Source organism: Pecten maximus, chromosome 9 (assembly GCF_902652985.1).
Source record: "Pecten maximus chromosome 9, xPecMax1.1, whole genome shotgun sequence".
Taxonomy (NCBI): Eukaryota; Metazoa; Mollusca; class Bivalvia; order Pectinida; family Pectinidae; genus Pecten; species Pecten maximus.
The window spans coordinates 36,224,525-36,238,044 of NC_047023.1; the positions used below are offsets into that span (position 1 = coordinate 36,224,525).

At 35.2% G+C, this 13,520-nt stretch overlaps 2 protein-coding genes across 5 annotated transcripts in view; one reads left to right on the forward strand and one right to left on the reverse strand.

Annotated features, from left to right (window-relative positions):
- The window catches only part of LOC117334865 (furin-like protease kpc-1), a 148,399-nt gene extending 141,069 nt beyond the window's left edge, over nucleotides 1–7,330 (reverse strand). For all 4 annotated transcript variants that reach the window (XR_004534242.1, XR_004534241.1, XM_033894697.1 and 1 more), the window contains exon 1: nucleotides 6,929–7,330. Coding sequence is in view for 2 of the 4 variants with exons in the window: in XM_033894697.1 (XP_033750588.1) it covers nucleotides 6,929–7,093 (165 nt within the window). In the remaining 2 variants the exon portion in view is untranslated. The remainder of the gene's footprint in view (nucleotides 1–6,928) is intronic.
- A 279-nt stretch (nucleotides 7,331–7,609) lies between these two features.
- LOC117334842 (ankyrin repeat domain-containing protein 24-like) overlaps nucleotides 7,610–13,520 on the forward strand; it is an 83,439-nt gene continuing 77,528 nt past the window's right edge. Inside the window, exon 1 of the mRNA XM_033894662.1 lies at nucleotides 7,610–7,724. The gene's annotated coding sequence lies outside the window, so the exon portion shown is untranslated. The remainder of the gene's footprint in view (nucleotides 7,725–13,520) is intronic.

Consider the following 13,520-nt stretch of genomic DNA (forward strand, 5'->3'; position numbering starts at 1 on the left):
CGAATTTAAAATCACTTCTTCATACAGAAAAATATCAAAATACCAGGTGACTTGCAACAATATTGAAATCAAGCTTTGTAAACATAATGGGTGTGTATAAAGTATATTGATCTAGGTTTTCAGGTGTTTACCCAAAGACCAATTTCATTGGAGATCAATGAAAAACCTGAAAGGATTTTTTCATTGATCAAATCAAATCATGAATAAATTCAGAAAACAATACTGTATGGAATTAAATTTTGATTTTGTATTGTTTAATGTCCCATCAACAGCTATAAGGTCATTTATAATTACTCTTGAAGAAAATCCTGATAAAGCTATATTTAATGATTAAAATTTTCTTAAGCATATAATTGGCATATGTGTGTTGATCTAGGTGATTTGATGCTGTACTGATAAGATTAGATGGCCACAGATTGATTTTAAGGTTCATTAAATTTAAATAGGTGCAGTGTTCACGTTCCTAAAAAATAAAATCCATGAAGCAAAGTCAAGGCTTCATAAAGAAGTAAGACATTAATAGCTATCTGGTTATATGGATATAAGCCATTACTCAACCTAGAATGATACACGAGAACTCTAAATAAAAACCTCGAGATATCTTCCTCTGCTACTTGTACAAAATACACCCGAAAAAATCTTGAAAAAAAAACCTGCTGAAATCTATCAATAGGTTTCTTTTAATACTCCACATGAAAAAAAAACATGTTCTAAAATTGCAGCATTATATCTTTTACTGTTGATTAACAAATAAAGTATCAAAACTCGATCTGCTTTATGTTAACGTTTGCTGATCTCGTACTGTCAAAAGTTTGTTTATACAGTATCTAAATGTATACAAATTTTAAACTTCAATTTCTTATTCTGAAATTTCTGCAGTAAGGATAAACTAAATAAACTTTTTATTAAAATCTTATGTGATGAACTAATGAATATATTCCTTTCCACTATTTTGAAAATGATTTGTAATAATATACTCTCAAAGCTTTGTAAACCCATATCAAAGCTCCAAATACATGACTATGTATTTGAATGAGTTTGTTACTTACACAGCATTGTATACACAGCTCTGAACGATCAATACCTAAAAACCTACCATATATAACCAATATATACTCTCACTGATGTGCCTTACAACAACTTGTTTACTACACAGAAACCCTATTAAAACCAATCGATACAATTCCATACAAAAAAATCTCATTTTCACTAAATTTAGTAGATTTGAAAAAGACCATTAAAATTGTGAAGAGTAGCAGTCGTTGGGCTGTGGAGAACTAGAGCTGCTCTACAGAGAAGATGCTCTTCCAAAAATATAGACTTTTCTGATAAGGCAAGTGAAGTGAACAACTTGTATCTATATCGTGTTACTATGGTGACTGGAAGTTTGGAATGGCATGGCGACTAGAGAGCAGTGCTGTCTACTGGAAGAGTACTTCTTTGAAGAAATAAATACAGTATAATTTGAAAAGTGGTTACATCCTTGGCAGATTTAGTAGCTTCATTTCTAGGGGCTGTGAAAACTCCTTCCCTGCTAGCTACTAGACAAGGGAGATAATTACAGGGCAAAGCTGTATGTATATATTCAAAATATTGTAGGAACAAAAGGCTATAAATCATAGCTATTATTACACACATATATTTTCATCTACAAGCTGAAGTGTAGCCTAAACTGAAAGAAGCTTGCAGTATAATTGTGTTCTAGGTAGAACCTGTGTACTACAAATCTGATGCAAATCCAGGTAAAACCTAGTATACTATATATTGCAATCCAGGTAGGACCTGTATATTAGATGGCTTCTGTAAGACTGTAAGAGTAAAACCTGTATCAATAATTACAGTCATCTGTAAGTCCAGATAGATCCTGTGTATCACAGCCTACTTAAATCCAGGTAGAACCTGTGTATTACTGACTTCTGTAAGTCCAGATACAACCTGTGTATTAGTATAACTGACTTCTGTAAGTCCAGATAGAACCTGTGTATTAGTATAACTGACTTCTGTAAGTCAAATAGAACCTGTGTATTAGTATAACTGACTTCTGTAAGTCCAGATAGAACCTGTGTATTAGTATTACTGACTTCTGTAAGTCAAATAGAACCTGTGTATTAGTATTACTGACTTCTGTAAGACAAATAGAACCTGTGTATTAGTATAACTGACTTCTGTGAAGAGTCCAGTAATTAGAACCTGTGTATTAGTATAACTGACTTCTGTTAAGTCCAGGATAGAAACCTGTGTATTAGATATAACTGACTGCTTGTAAGTCAATTAGAACCTGTGTATTAGTAGTACTGACATTCTGTAAGTCAATAGTAACCTGTGTATGAGTATAACGGACTTCTGTAAGTCCAGATAGAAAGCCTGTGTATTAGTATTACTGACTTCTGTAAGTCCAGATAGAACCTGTGTATTAGTATTACTGACTTCTGTAAGTCAATAGAACCTGTGTATTAGTATTATTGACTTCTGTAAGTCAAATAGAACCTGTGTATTAGTATTACTGACTTCTGTAAGTCAATAGAACCTGTGTATTAGTATTACTGACTTCTGTAAGTCAAATAGAACCTGTGTATTAGTATTACTGACTTCTGTAAGTCAAATAGAACCTGTGTATTAGTATAACTGACTTCTGTAAGTCAAATAGAACCTGTGTATTAGTATAACTGACTTCTGTAAGTCAAATAGAACCTGTGTATTAGTATTACTGACTTCTGTAAGTCAAATAGAACCTGTGTATTAGTATAACTGACTTCTGTAAGTCCAGATAGAACCTGTGTATTAGTATTACTGACTTCTGTAAGTCCAGATAGAACCTGTGTATTAGTATCACTGACTTCTGTAAGTCAAATAGAACCTGTGTATTAGTATTACTGACTTCTGTAAGTCCAGATAGAACCTGTGTATTAGTATTACTGACTTCTGTAAGTCAAATAGAACCTGTGTATTAGTATTATTGACTTCTGTAAGTCAAATAGAACCTGTGTATTAGTATTACTGACTTCTGTAAGTCAAAGGAACCTGTGTATTAGTATTACTGACTTCTGTAAGTCAAATAGAACCTGTGTATTAGTATTACTGACTTCTGTAAGTCAAATAGAACCTGTGTATTAGTATAACTGACTTCTGTAAGTCAAATAGAACCTGTGTATTAGTATAACTGACTTCTGTAAGTCAAATAGAACCTGTGTATTAGTATTACTGACTTCTGTAAGTCAAATAGAACCTGTGTATTAGTATTACTGACTTCTGTAAGTCAAATAGAACCTGTGTATTAGTATTACTGACTTCTGTAAGTCAAATAGAACCTGTGTATTAGTATAACTGACTTCTGTAAGTCCAGATAGAACCTGTGTATTAGTATTACTGACTTCTGTAAGTCCAGATAGAACCTGTGTATTAGTATTACTGACTTCTGTAAGTCAAATAGAACCTGTGTATTAGTATTACTGACTTCTGTAAGTCCAGATAGAACCTGTGTATTAGTATTACTGACTTCTGTAAGTCAAATAGAACCTGTGTATTAGTATTATTGACTTCTGTAAGTCAAATAGAACCTGTGTATTAGTATTACTGACTTCTGTAAGTCAAAGGAACCTGTGTATTAGTATTACTGACTTCTGTAAGTCAAATAGAACCTGTGTATTAGTATTACTGACTTCTGTAAGTCAAATAGAACCTGTGTATTAGTATAACTGACTTCTGTAAGTCAAATAGAACCTGTGTATTAGTATAACTGACTTCTGTAAGTCAAATAGAACCTGTGTATTAGTATTACTGACTTCTGTAAGTCAAATAGAACCTGTGTATTAGTATTACTGACTTCTGTAAGTCCAGGTAGAACCTGTGTATTACTAACTTCTGTAAGTCAAATAGAACCTGTGTATTACTGACTTCTGTAAGTCAAATAGAACCTGTGTATTAGTATAACTGACTTCTGTAAGTCAAATAGAACCTGTGTATTAGTATCACTGACTTCTGTAAGTCAAATAGAACCTGTGTATTAGTATCACTGACTTCTGTAAGTCAAATAGAACCTGTGTATTAGTATTACTGACCTCTGTAAGTCCAGGTAGAATGTTAACCTGTGTATTATATATGCATGGGTTCTATAAGTCCAGGAATTACCCATGTATTACACAGATTCTATAAATTGGGGTAGAACTTGTGTACTGTCTTGTGTACTACTGTCCAGATAAAATATCAGGTGCTTTCAAGAGATGTATCATTATGTACAGGTAACCATTGTATAATAAAGGAATTGTTAACTACACAGGTAGAAACTTCAGGTGATAGCTAGCTTCAGTCCATGCACTTGCATATTACAAGATGTACTTTTGTTATATGAGTACTACGTACTACGGGTTACCTTTCCAGGTAATAATTGCTGTACTACTGTTTCAGTTTAGGTAGCTATAGACCAGTGTATTACCTGGAATTATTACAATAAGATTCCAGTTGTTGATCAATTGTTTTTGGCAAGCCATCAGATTATGACTGTATAATCACAATAAGATCTAGTATCTTCACTTATGATCAAATGGCATGGCTATCATCTTGATACTGTGGTCTAGGTGTACCATGTATGTCTGTATGATGCTACAGGTATATAGCCAGCATCCAGGTAAACTAGTTAGGACTAGCAGACCTGCAGGACGTCACACAGGTGCGACAACTTAAAACAAATGTAAATTTTGAAAAACAGACAGAGAAACTAAAAGTACAGGTAAATCCATAAATTATAAAAGTTAATACACACATTACATATAAAACATCATCGGTAGACATCATGTGACAGTACTTTGACACATTTTATAACAAGATTCTTATCACAAGACACAATAATGACATATATTAATGTACACATGTTATTTTCTGAAAGCAGGAATTATTATATCATCATGACGGTATTCCAAGGGTTATTTTTAATATCTATGACTAAAGTCTAATTCTGAAATGGATTTGCTAGTACCTAATTTAAGATTTTCTAAGAAGTTATACAGAAGCGTTAACATTTCCTGTAATTTATCTCATCCTATTTTCAAAAATCTCATTGTTTAGTACACCATGACTCAGGGTGGTTCTATGTCGAATAATATTTGGTTAAAGGAGTGCCACTAATGATTTCCTATATTGTACTCATGTAGTAGTACATTGTGTATATATTGATCACAGGGTAAATATAGTAAAGAACGTTAAAATGAGAAATAAATCAACGTACTACTATTCTCTAGGATTACAACCATCAAAACTGAATTTCATGTTTTCTTGTTTCTTTATATTTTATCAAAAGTTAGGATTTTTTTCAAATTGATGTTCGATGAAGTGTTTTTTGTGCTTTCCTGCAGTAATACAGTGGTAACTGTTCTAGAGAAAATTTAACAGAAAAACATTAAGTACAATTTCCATTTTTACAAATGAAAAAAAAAACAACAACACAAACACACTATCCAAATATTATTGATCATTTTAGAAAAAAGGTGTCTAATTTGATACTCAAAACTTTTAAAAGACGATAACAAACTTGTATTTCACATTACCCTAATTACTTTTTTTTTGCATATATATATCTTCCAGTAATTTTCAACTTGAAAGGACTTCATTCAAATGTCAATAAGATTTTTACATTTCTTTTTTTCTGCCTACCAAAAAGAAATTATCAAAATTCCCGCTTTTGTTTTTTCAGCAATAACACTTTAAAAAAAAATTTGAGGTATTTGCTAAAATTCTCTCAACCACAATGGAATCTTACACAAGTTCAATATATTAACAATTTAACCTCATAAATAACAATTTTTCCTATTATTTTGGTTCCATTTATAATAACTAAAACCCTGAAACTGATACCTGTAAAATTAAACCCCCCAAGAACTACATATATATCTCAATCTCTTGACCAGAAGTCTTAACAAATATTTTTGTGATAAGGAAAATGCTATACAGTAAATTACGAGGTGTTATTGAAACAGAAACGTGAAACTTATGGCTGATAATTATTGACATCACCTCTTCACCCCACAAGAAATTCTTCAGAACTGGCACGGCTGATTTGTATAATTGCTGATCTTGTTATCACCAATATCTAACATTCTACAACTGTGGTCCAAATGGGTCGATTTCATGCCAAGTATCCATAAATTAAATCTTACATTTACATAGCAGTCATTTTATACTGTTCTGAGTCTTCTAATAACATTGGCCTCATCAAGTATTTATGTCTCTGAACACTTTTAAAACAACCATAGAATCTAAGTATTTCTTATCTGAAGATTGTAGAGCGATGATCATTTGTTACCAATATTTAACATAAATGTATTTACACAAAAAAATCAGTCAGCTAGTATTGAGAAAAAAATATAATTGGAATACAAGTGATCAAATAAAGATACCTCTTAACAATTAAATCATTAATCAATTATAATAAAACAATAAAATCATTGAACTGCCTTCTCATTATTTATAATATAATTGGCTTATAGACTTGTATGAAACAGGTAAAACTAGATCTATAGTTAAAACCATAAAATAAAGATAATCCGATACAAAATGCTTAAAATTTATAATATGCATATAAATGTTTCTAAAATCAGTTAACATTTACCAAATTATTTTGGGGTAAACTTTAAAATTACGTTTGGGAAGAATCTTTTGTACAAGATAAAGGGAAAATCCTACCAAGGGGGTTGCTAACAAAGTATCATTTTAACATCAGTTTTTCTTTTATCTTTAATGTTAAATCAAACAAAGGTGATCAATATTAAGATGAAAAGTCAAGCTGAAACATTGAATGTGGTTAATACATGATCTGACCCGGTGTCTTTTGTTATCGACACAGTGTCTACTTGGTATGGGTCCAGTGTCCGGACAATGGAGCATCAACAACGACTACCACAGAAGAGGCAGATCTTGTTTTGTTTCTGAATCTTACCTGTCCCAAATATACGAAGTTGTGTTTGTCGGCCAGAGCCCGTGCCTCTTTAACTCCCCCCTCGATGTGCACCGCCCATTTATCCGTGTAATGCTCCCCGCGAGTAATTTCTATGAATATCAGTCCAAATATTGATAGATGAATTATGTATCGATAACCGTGCATCTTCACGGCTGTATCTAATAAAACGACACCAAATTTTATAACATCCTTTTCAAAATACGTAACGTTTTCGAATTCTGACTATCCATAACTTCATAATTCCAGTTATAGCACAAAAGAATTTAACCATATTCCATTTTGATGGTAAACACGCAAAAACTCTTCAAGAACAGCCTCCAAACGTCAGTGTATTCCAAGACAGGCACTTTCCTCTTGTTTGACGTGCGGCTTTATATTTCTTAGATAGGTGGCGCTGTGCAGGAAGTAACCTCTTGGTCAAACAAAAACATTATTTGGTGAGCTCAAAAGCATTTATTTCGCGGTATCTTAACGGTACAATTAGTCATTAGTAACAATCATTTGTATTGGCAAGTCACAAACAAATCATATTAATCATAATATAATCATAATTGTCTTACTACAGAAACATTATAACTGGTTTATCATAAATAATTATCATGTCATGCTATATCGTTCTTGAGAACACCTTTCCGGAAGATACAAAACATCATGCGCAAAAACATCGGAAATGGAATAAGTTGTGTACGGAAGCCACCGTCTCGCTACTGTTGTGATAATCTACCAGTCAACAGACAGCCGATTGAGTACTTAGTTGATGTAGCTGATTGTTAAGGTAATATTCTCCATTTAATTTCTAATTTAAGGGCATGTTAGTTCGTGACAGTGGCTGTGACTCAAGTTCTGGTAGGCAATGCAAGCTTTGGGATATGATGCAGGGGAGGTAACCCCAATTAAAGTTAATTACTAAGTTGATTCAATGTTTGGTTCATAAACAAACATTGTAGCATTTTGTATTTATTTGTAGCCGATGTATGTGTACAGGTTTGATACACGAACATATTTTCTTCTTATCTTTATAACAATAGACCAGTTCACGTGTTGTACCATTTAATAACAATGTCGAATTTCACGATTAGAAAATGACTTGAGCACTGCCACACACTCCCATTCAGTGTGCATACATTGTGTTACTATGATCGGGATACATTCGCATGCCTTTGATGTCAAAGATGAAAAAAAAATCTTTAAAAGGAAGTAATGCAATTGATGAAATGCATGTATACTATAGAGGCTTTACTCATAATCATTTCTATCAAAAGGTTGTGTCCAAAATCTTGAGTCTTCTATAAAGTAGGGAGCAGTGGCAAGGATGATATATATTTGTCAACGTTATGTTGTGCACCATGCATCTATATGTGTAAGTAATCAGTTGTCATTGACCAAAGACTGTGGGGATATTGTACTGGTAAATATTGTCGTTGAAGACAGATGAAAAAATTGTATTGGTAAGTTGTCAGTGACCAAAGACTTGGGTGAAATAAGCATTACATGGGCAAAATAAGCATTAATTACTGGATGAAATAAGCATACACTGTCAGGGAAGCATAGACTATTGTATAAGTAAATTGTTGATGACCAAGGACTTGGGTGAAATAAGCATTACTTGAGCGAAATTAGCATTAAATATGTAAGGATACATTATCAAGGAAGCATATAAACTGGCATAAATAAAAATTTTTTAAAAAGTTGTCATAGGAGAAAGATCGAAGTTGAATGTCTCAAAATAAGGTTAAATAAGCTGGTAAAGTGAGTAAATATATCATGTACTTATATGGACGTTGATATGCAATAAAACAGATATTATTGTAGACAAATTGATTCTCTGTAGTATCAGATAACTTGTTTGATGAATGGTATGTAAGCTTGGTAGTATTCATTGAGTGGTTTGTATCAGTGAAGTGTAATAAAGATGTAACACCTTTAGATATACACCTATTAGACCCATGTCTGGATAATGTCAGGTCAAGGATCAGTGACTTTGTAATAACTTTATACCATACAACGGGTGCCTTTACACTGGTAGGCATATAACCCTAATGGCCATTTAAAACTTATCTTTATAACAGTCTCAGTATATATGTATAGAAAAACTGAATATGGATGAGATTCCAACCCAAGTCCTGAAGTCCATGTAGATTAGACATTCCTGTTGTGTTTGTATGTGTATAACATATGTTATAGATGACACATTCATGTTATGTAGGTATCTTCTGTCAGACGATTGTTTGTACAGACATAAGATCTGGATCTATTTTGCTATTTTGCATGGATACTCCTATACTTTATAGTATAAGATATAAATATCCCCTTTAAATCAAAATCTTGCAGAAAATTGATATTAGAAATTTTGGTCTTGAGTAATCATTGTTATAATGTATGCATACACACCAATAAATATTTGATAGAGTTTTTCATTTCACTGAAAAGTGACTAATTGACTGAGTATTGGTGAATATTACACAAAATATTTTTTGCTAATTGTAAAAAAATGCTCATGATGAAAATTTCCCTTTCATAAAGTTGATTTGCCTACCAATAGGTGAGAAATCTTCTAACTATCAGTTATGGGGGGTGGGGGGATCTTCATTTGCTTCAATTGTGTTCCATAATGTTATTGTACCTATTCAGTACAACTGGTACAATCTCCATAAAGGAACACACTCAGCGTGATCTTGTTTTTTGGAGACACCAACAGCAAGGGTCAGATGAGGACAGGGTTTCAAGGAGACACCAACAGCAAGGGTCAGATGAGGACGGGTGTCAAGGAGACACCAACAGCCAGTGACAGATGAGGATGGGGTTTCAAGGAGACACCAACAGCCAGGGTCAGATGAGGATGGGGTTTCAAGGAGACACCAACAGCCAGGGTCATATGAGGATGAGTGTCAAGGAGACACCAACAGCCAGGGTCGTATAAGGATGGGGTTTCAAGGAGACACCAACAGCCAGGGTCATATGAGGATGAGTGTCAAGGAGACACCAACAGCCTGGGTCTTATGAGGACGGGGTTTCAAGAAGACACCAACAGCCAGGGTCAGATGAGGATGAGTGTCAAGGAGACACCAACCGCCAGGGTCAGATGAGGACGATGTTTCAAGGAGACACCAACAGCCAGGGTCAGATGAGGACGATGTTTCAAGGAGACACCAACAGCCAGGGTCAGATGAGGACGATGTTTCAAGGAGACACCAACAGCCAGGGTCAGATGAGGATATTTATCAAGGAGACACCAACAGCCAGGGTCGGATGAGGATGAGTGTCAAGGAGACAACAACAACCAGGGTCATATGAGGATGGGGTTTCAAGGAGACACCAACAGCCAGTGTCAGATGAGGACGGGGTTTCAAGGAGACACCAACAGCCAGGGTCAGATGAGGACAGGGTCTCAAGGAGACACCAACAGCCAGTGTCAGATGAGGACGGAGTTTCAAGGAGACACCAACAGCCAGGGTCAGATGAGGACAGGGTCTCAAGGAGACACCAACAGCCAGGATCATATGAGGATGGGGTTTCAAGGAGACACCAACAGCCAGGGTCAGATGAGGATGAGTGTCAAGGAGACACCAACGGCCAGGGTCATATGAGGACAGGGTTTCAAGGAGACACCAACAGCCAGGGTCATATGAGGATGGGGTTTCAAGGAGACACCAACGGCCAGGGTCATATGAGGATGAGTGTCAAGGAGACACCAATGGCCAGGGTCGGATGAGGATGAGTGTCAAGGAGACACCAATGGCCAGGGTCGGATGAGGATGAGTGTCAAGGAGACACCAACGGCCAGGGTCAGATGAGGACGAGGTTTCAAGGAGACACCAACAGCCAGGGTTGGATGAGGATTAGTGTCAAGGAGACACCAACAGCCAGGGTCAGATGAGGATATGTGTCAAGGAGACACCAACGGCCAGGGTCAGATGAGGATGAGGTTTCAAGGAGACACCAACGGCCAGGGTCAGATGAGGATTATATTGTTAAGGAGACACCAACAGCCATGGTCATATGGGGACAATGTTTCAAGGAGACACCAACGGCCATGGTCATATGAGGATTATATTGTTAAGGAGACACCAACAGCCATGGTCATATGAGGATTATATTGTTAAGGAGACACCAACAGCCATGGTCATATGATCACGATGTTTCAAGGAGACACCAACAGCCAGAAGATTATTTTGGTCCCTTTTATGGGCTTTAAATAAAAGGCATCAATATCCCTGATTCTACAGAGGGTCCACTTTTAGCCGGTATGACCAACATGTAATTTGATGTATGTAACAAATCTATGTTTATGCTCCATTATGACTCAGATACTTGTTTTAAAAATGCCTGTTGAAATCAAGAGCTTGGATGATCCAGATTTTAATCCTTTACAGCACCTGTTTTCAAACGCTATTAATTTAGTAAAAAAAAAAAAGGTGTGTGTGTGTCAACGTATCACTCTTTTTAGTAATCGACAGGATCCTGCAGGGGAAATCTTTAAAACACCACCATATATATCCTACAGGGGATTCATAGTCTTTAAAACACATCATATATATCCTACAGGGGAAATCTTTAAAACACCACCATATATATCTTACAGGGGAAGTCTTTAAAACACACCATATATATCCTGCAGGGGAAATCTTTAAAACACATCATATATATCTTACAGGGGATTCATAGTCTTTAAAACACACCATATATATCCTACAGGGGAAGTCTTTAAAACACACCATATATATCCTACAGGGGAAGTCTTTAAAACACACCATATATATCCTACAGGGGAAGTCTTTAAAACACCACCATATATATCCTACAGGGGAAGTCTTTAAAACACACCATATATATCCTACAGGGGAAGTCTTTAAAACACACCATATATATCCTACAGGGGAAGTCTTTAAAACACACCATATATATCCTACAGGGGAAGTCTTTAAAACACCACCATATATATCCTACAGGGGAAATCTTTAAACAAACACCATATATATCCTACAGGGGAAGTCTTTAAAACACCACCATATATATCCTACAGGGGAAGTCTTTAAAACACCACCATATATATCCTACAGGGGAAGTCTTTAAAACACCACCATATATATCCTACAGGAGAAGTCTTTAAAACACACCATATATATCCTACAGGAGAAGTCTTTAAAATACACCATATATATCCTATAGGGGAAGTCTTTAAAACACACCATATATATCCTACAGGGGAAGTCTTTAAAACACACCATATATATCCTACAGGGGAAGTCTTTAAAACACCACCATATATATCCTACAGGGGAAGTCTTTAAAACACACCATATATATCCTACAGGGGAAGTCTTTAAAACACACCATATATATCCTACAGGAGAAGTCTTTAAAACACACCATATATATCCTACAGGGGAAGTCTTTAAAACACCACCATATATATCCTACAGGGGAAGTTTTTAAAACACACCATATATATCCTACAGGGGAAGTCTTTAAAACACACCATATATATCCTACAGGAGAAGTCTTTAAAACACACCATATATATCCTACAGGGGAAGTCTTTAAAACACCACCATATATATCCTACAGGGGAAGTCTTTAAAACACCACCATATATATCCTACAGGGGAAGTCTTTAAAACACACGATATATATCCTACAGGAGAAGTCTTTAAAACACACCATATATATCCTACAGGGGAAGTCTTTAAAACACCACCATATATATCCTACAGGGGAAGTCTTTAAAACACACCATATATATCCTACAGGGGAAGTCTTTAAAACACACCATATATATCCTACAGGGGAAGTCTTTAAAACACCACCATATATATCCTACAGGGGAAGTCTTTAAAACACCACCATATATATCCTACAGGAGAAGTCTTTAAAACACCACCATATATATCCTACAGGGGAAGTCTTTAAAACACACCATATATATCTTACAGGGGAAGTCTTTAAAACACACCATATATATCCTACAGGGGAAGTCCTTAAAACACACCATATATATCCTACAGGGGAAGTCTTTAAAACACACCATATATATCCTACAGGAGAAGTCTTTGAAACACCACCATATATATCCTACAGGGGAAGTCTTTGAAACACCACCATATATATCCTACAGGGGAAATCTTTAAAACACACCATATATATCCTACAGGAGAAGTCTTTAAAACACACCATATATATCCTACAGGGGAAGTCTTTAAAACACCACCATATATATCCTACAGGGGAAGTCTTTAAAACACCACCATATATATCCTACAGGGGAAGTCTTTAAAACACACCATATATATCCTACAGGGGAAGTCTTTAAAACACACCATATATATCCTACAGGAGAAGTCTTTAAAACACACCATATATATCCTACAGGGGAAGTCTTTAAAACACCACCATATATATCCTACAGGGGAAGTCTTTAAAACACACCATATATATCCTACAGGAGAAGTCTTTAAAACACACCATATATATCCTACAGGGGAAGTCTTTAAAACACACCATATATATCCTACAGGGGAAGTCTTTAAAACACACCATATATATCCTATAGGGGAAGTCTTTAAAACACTAC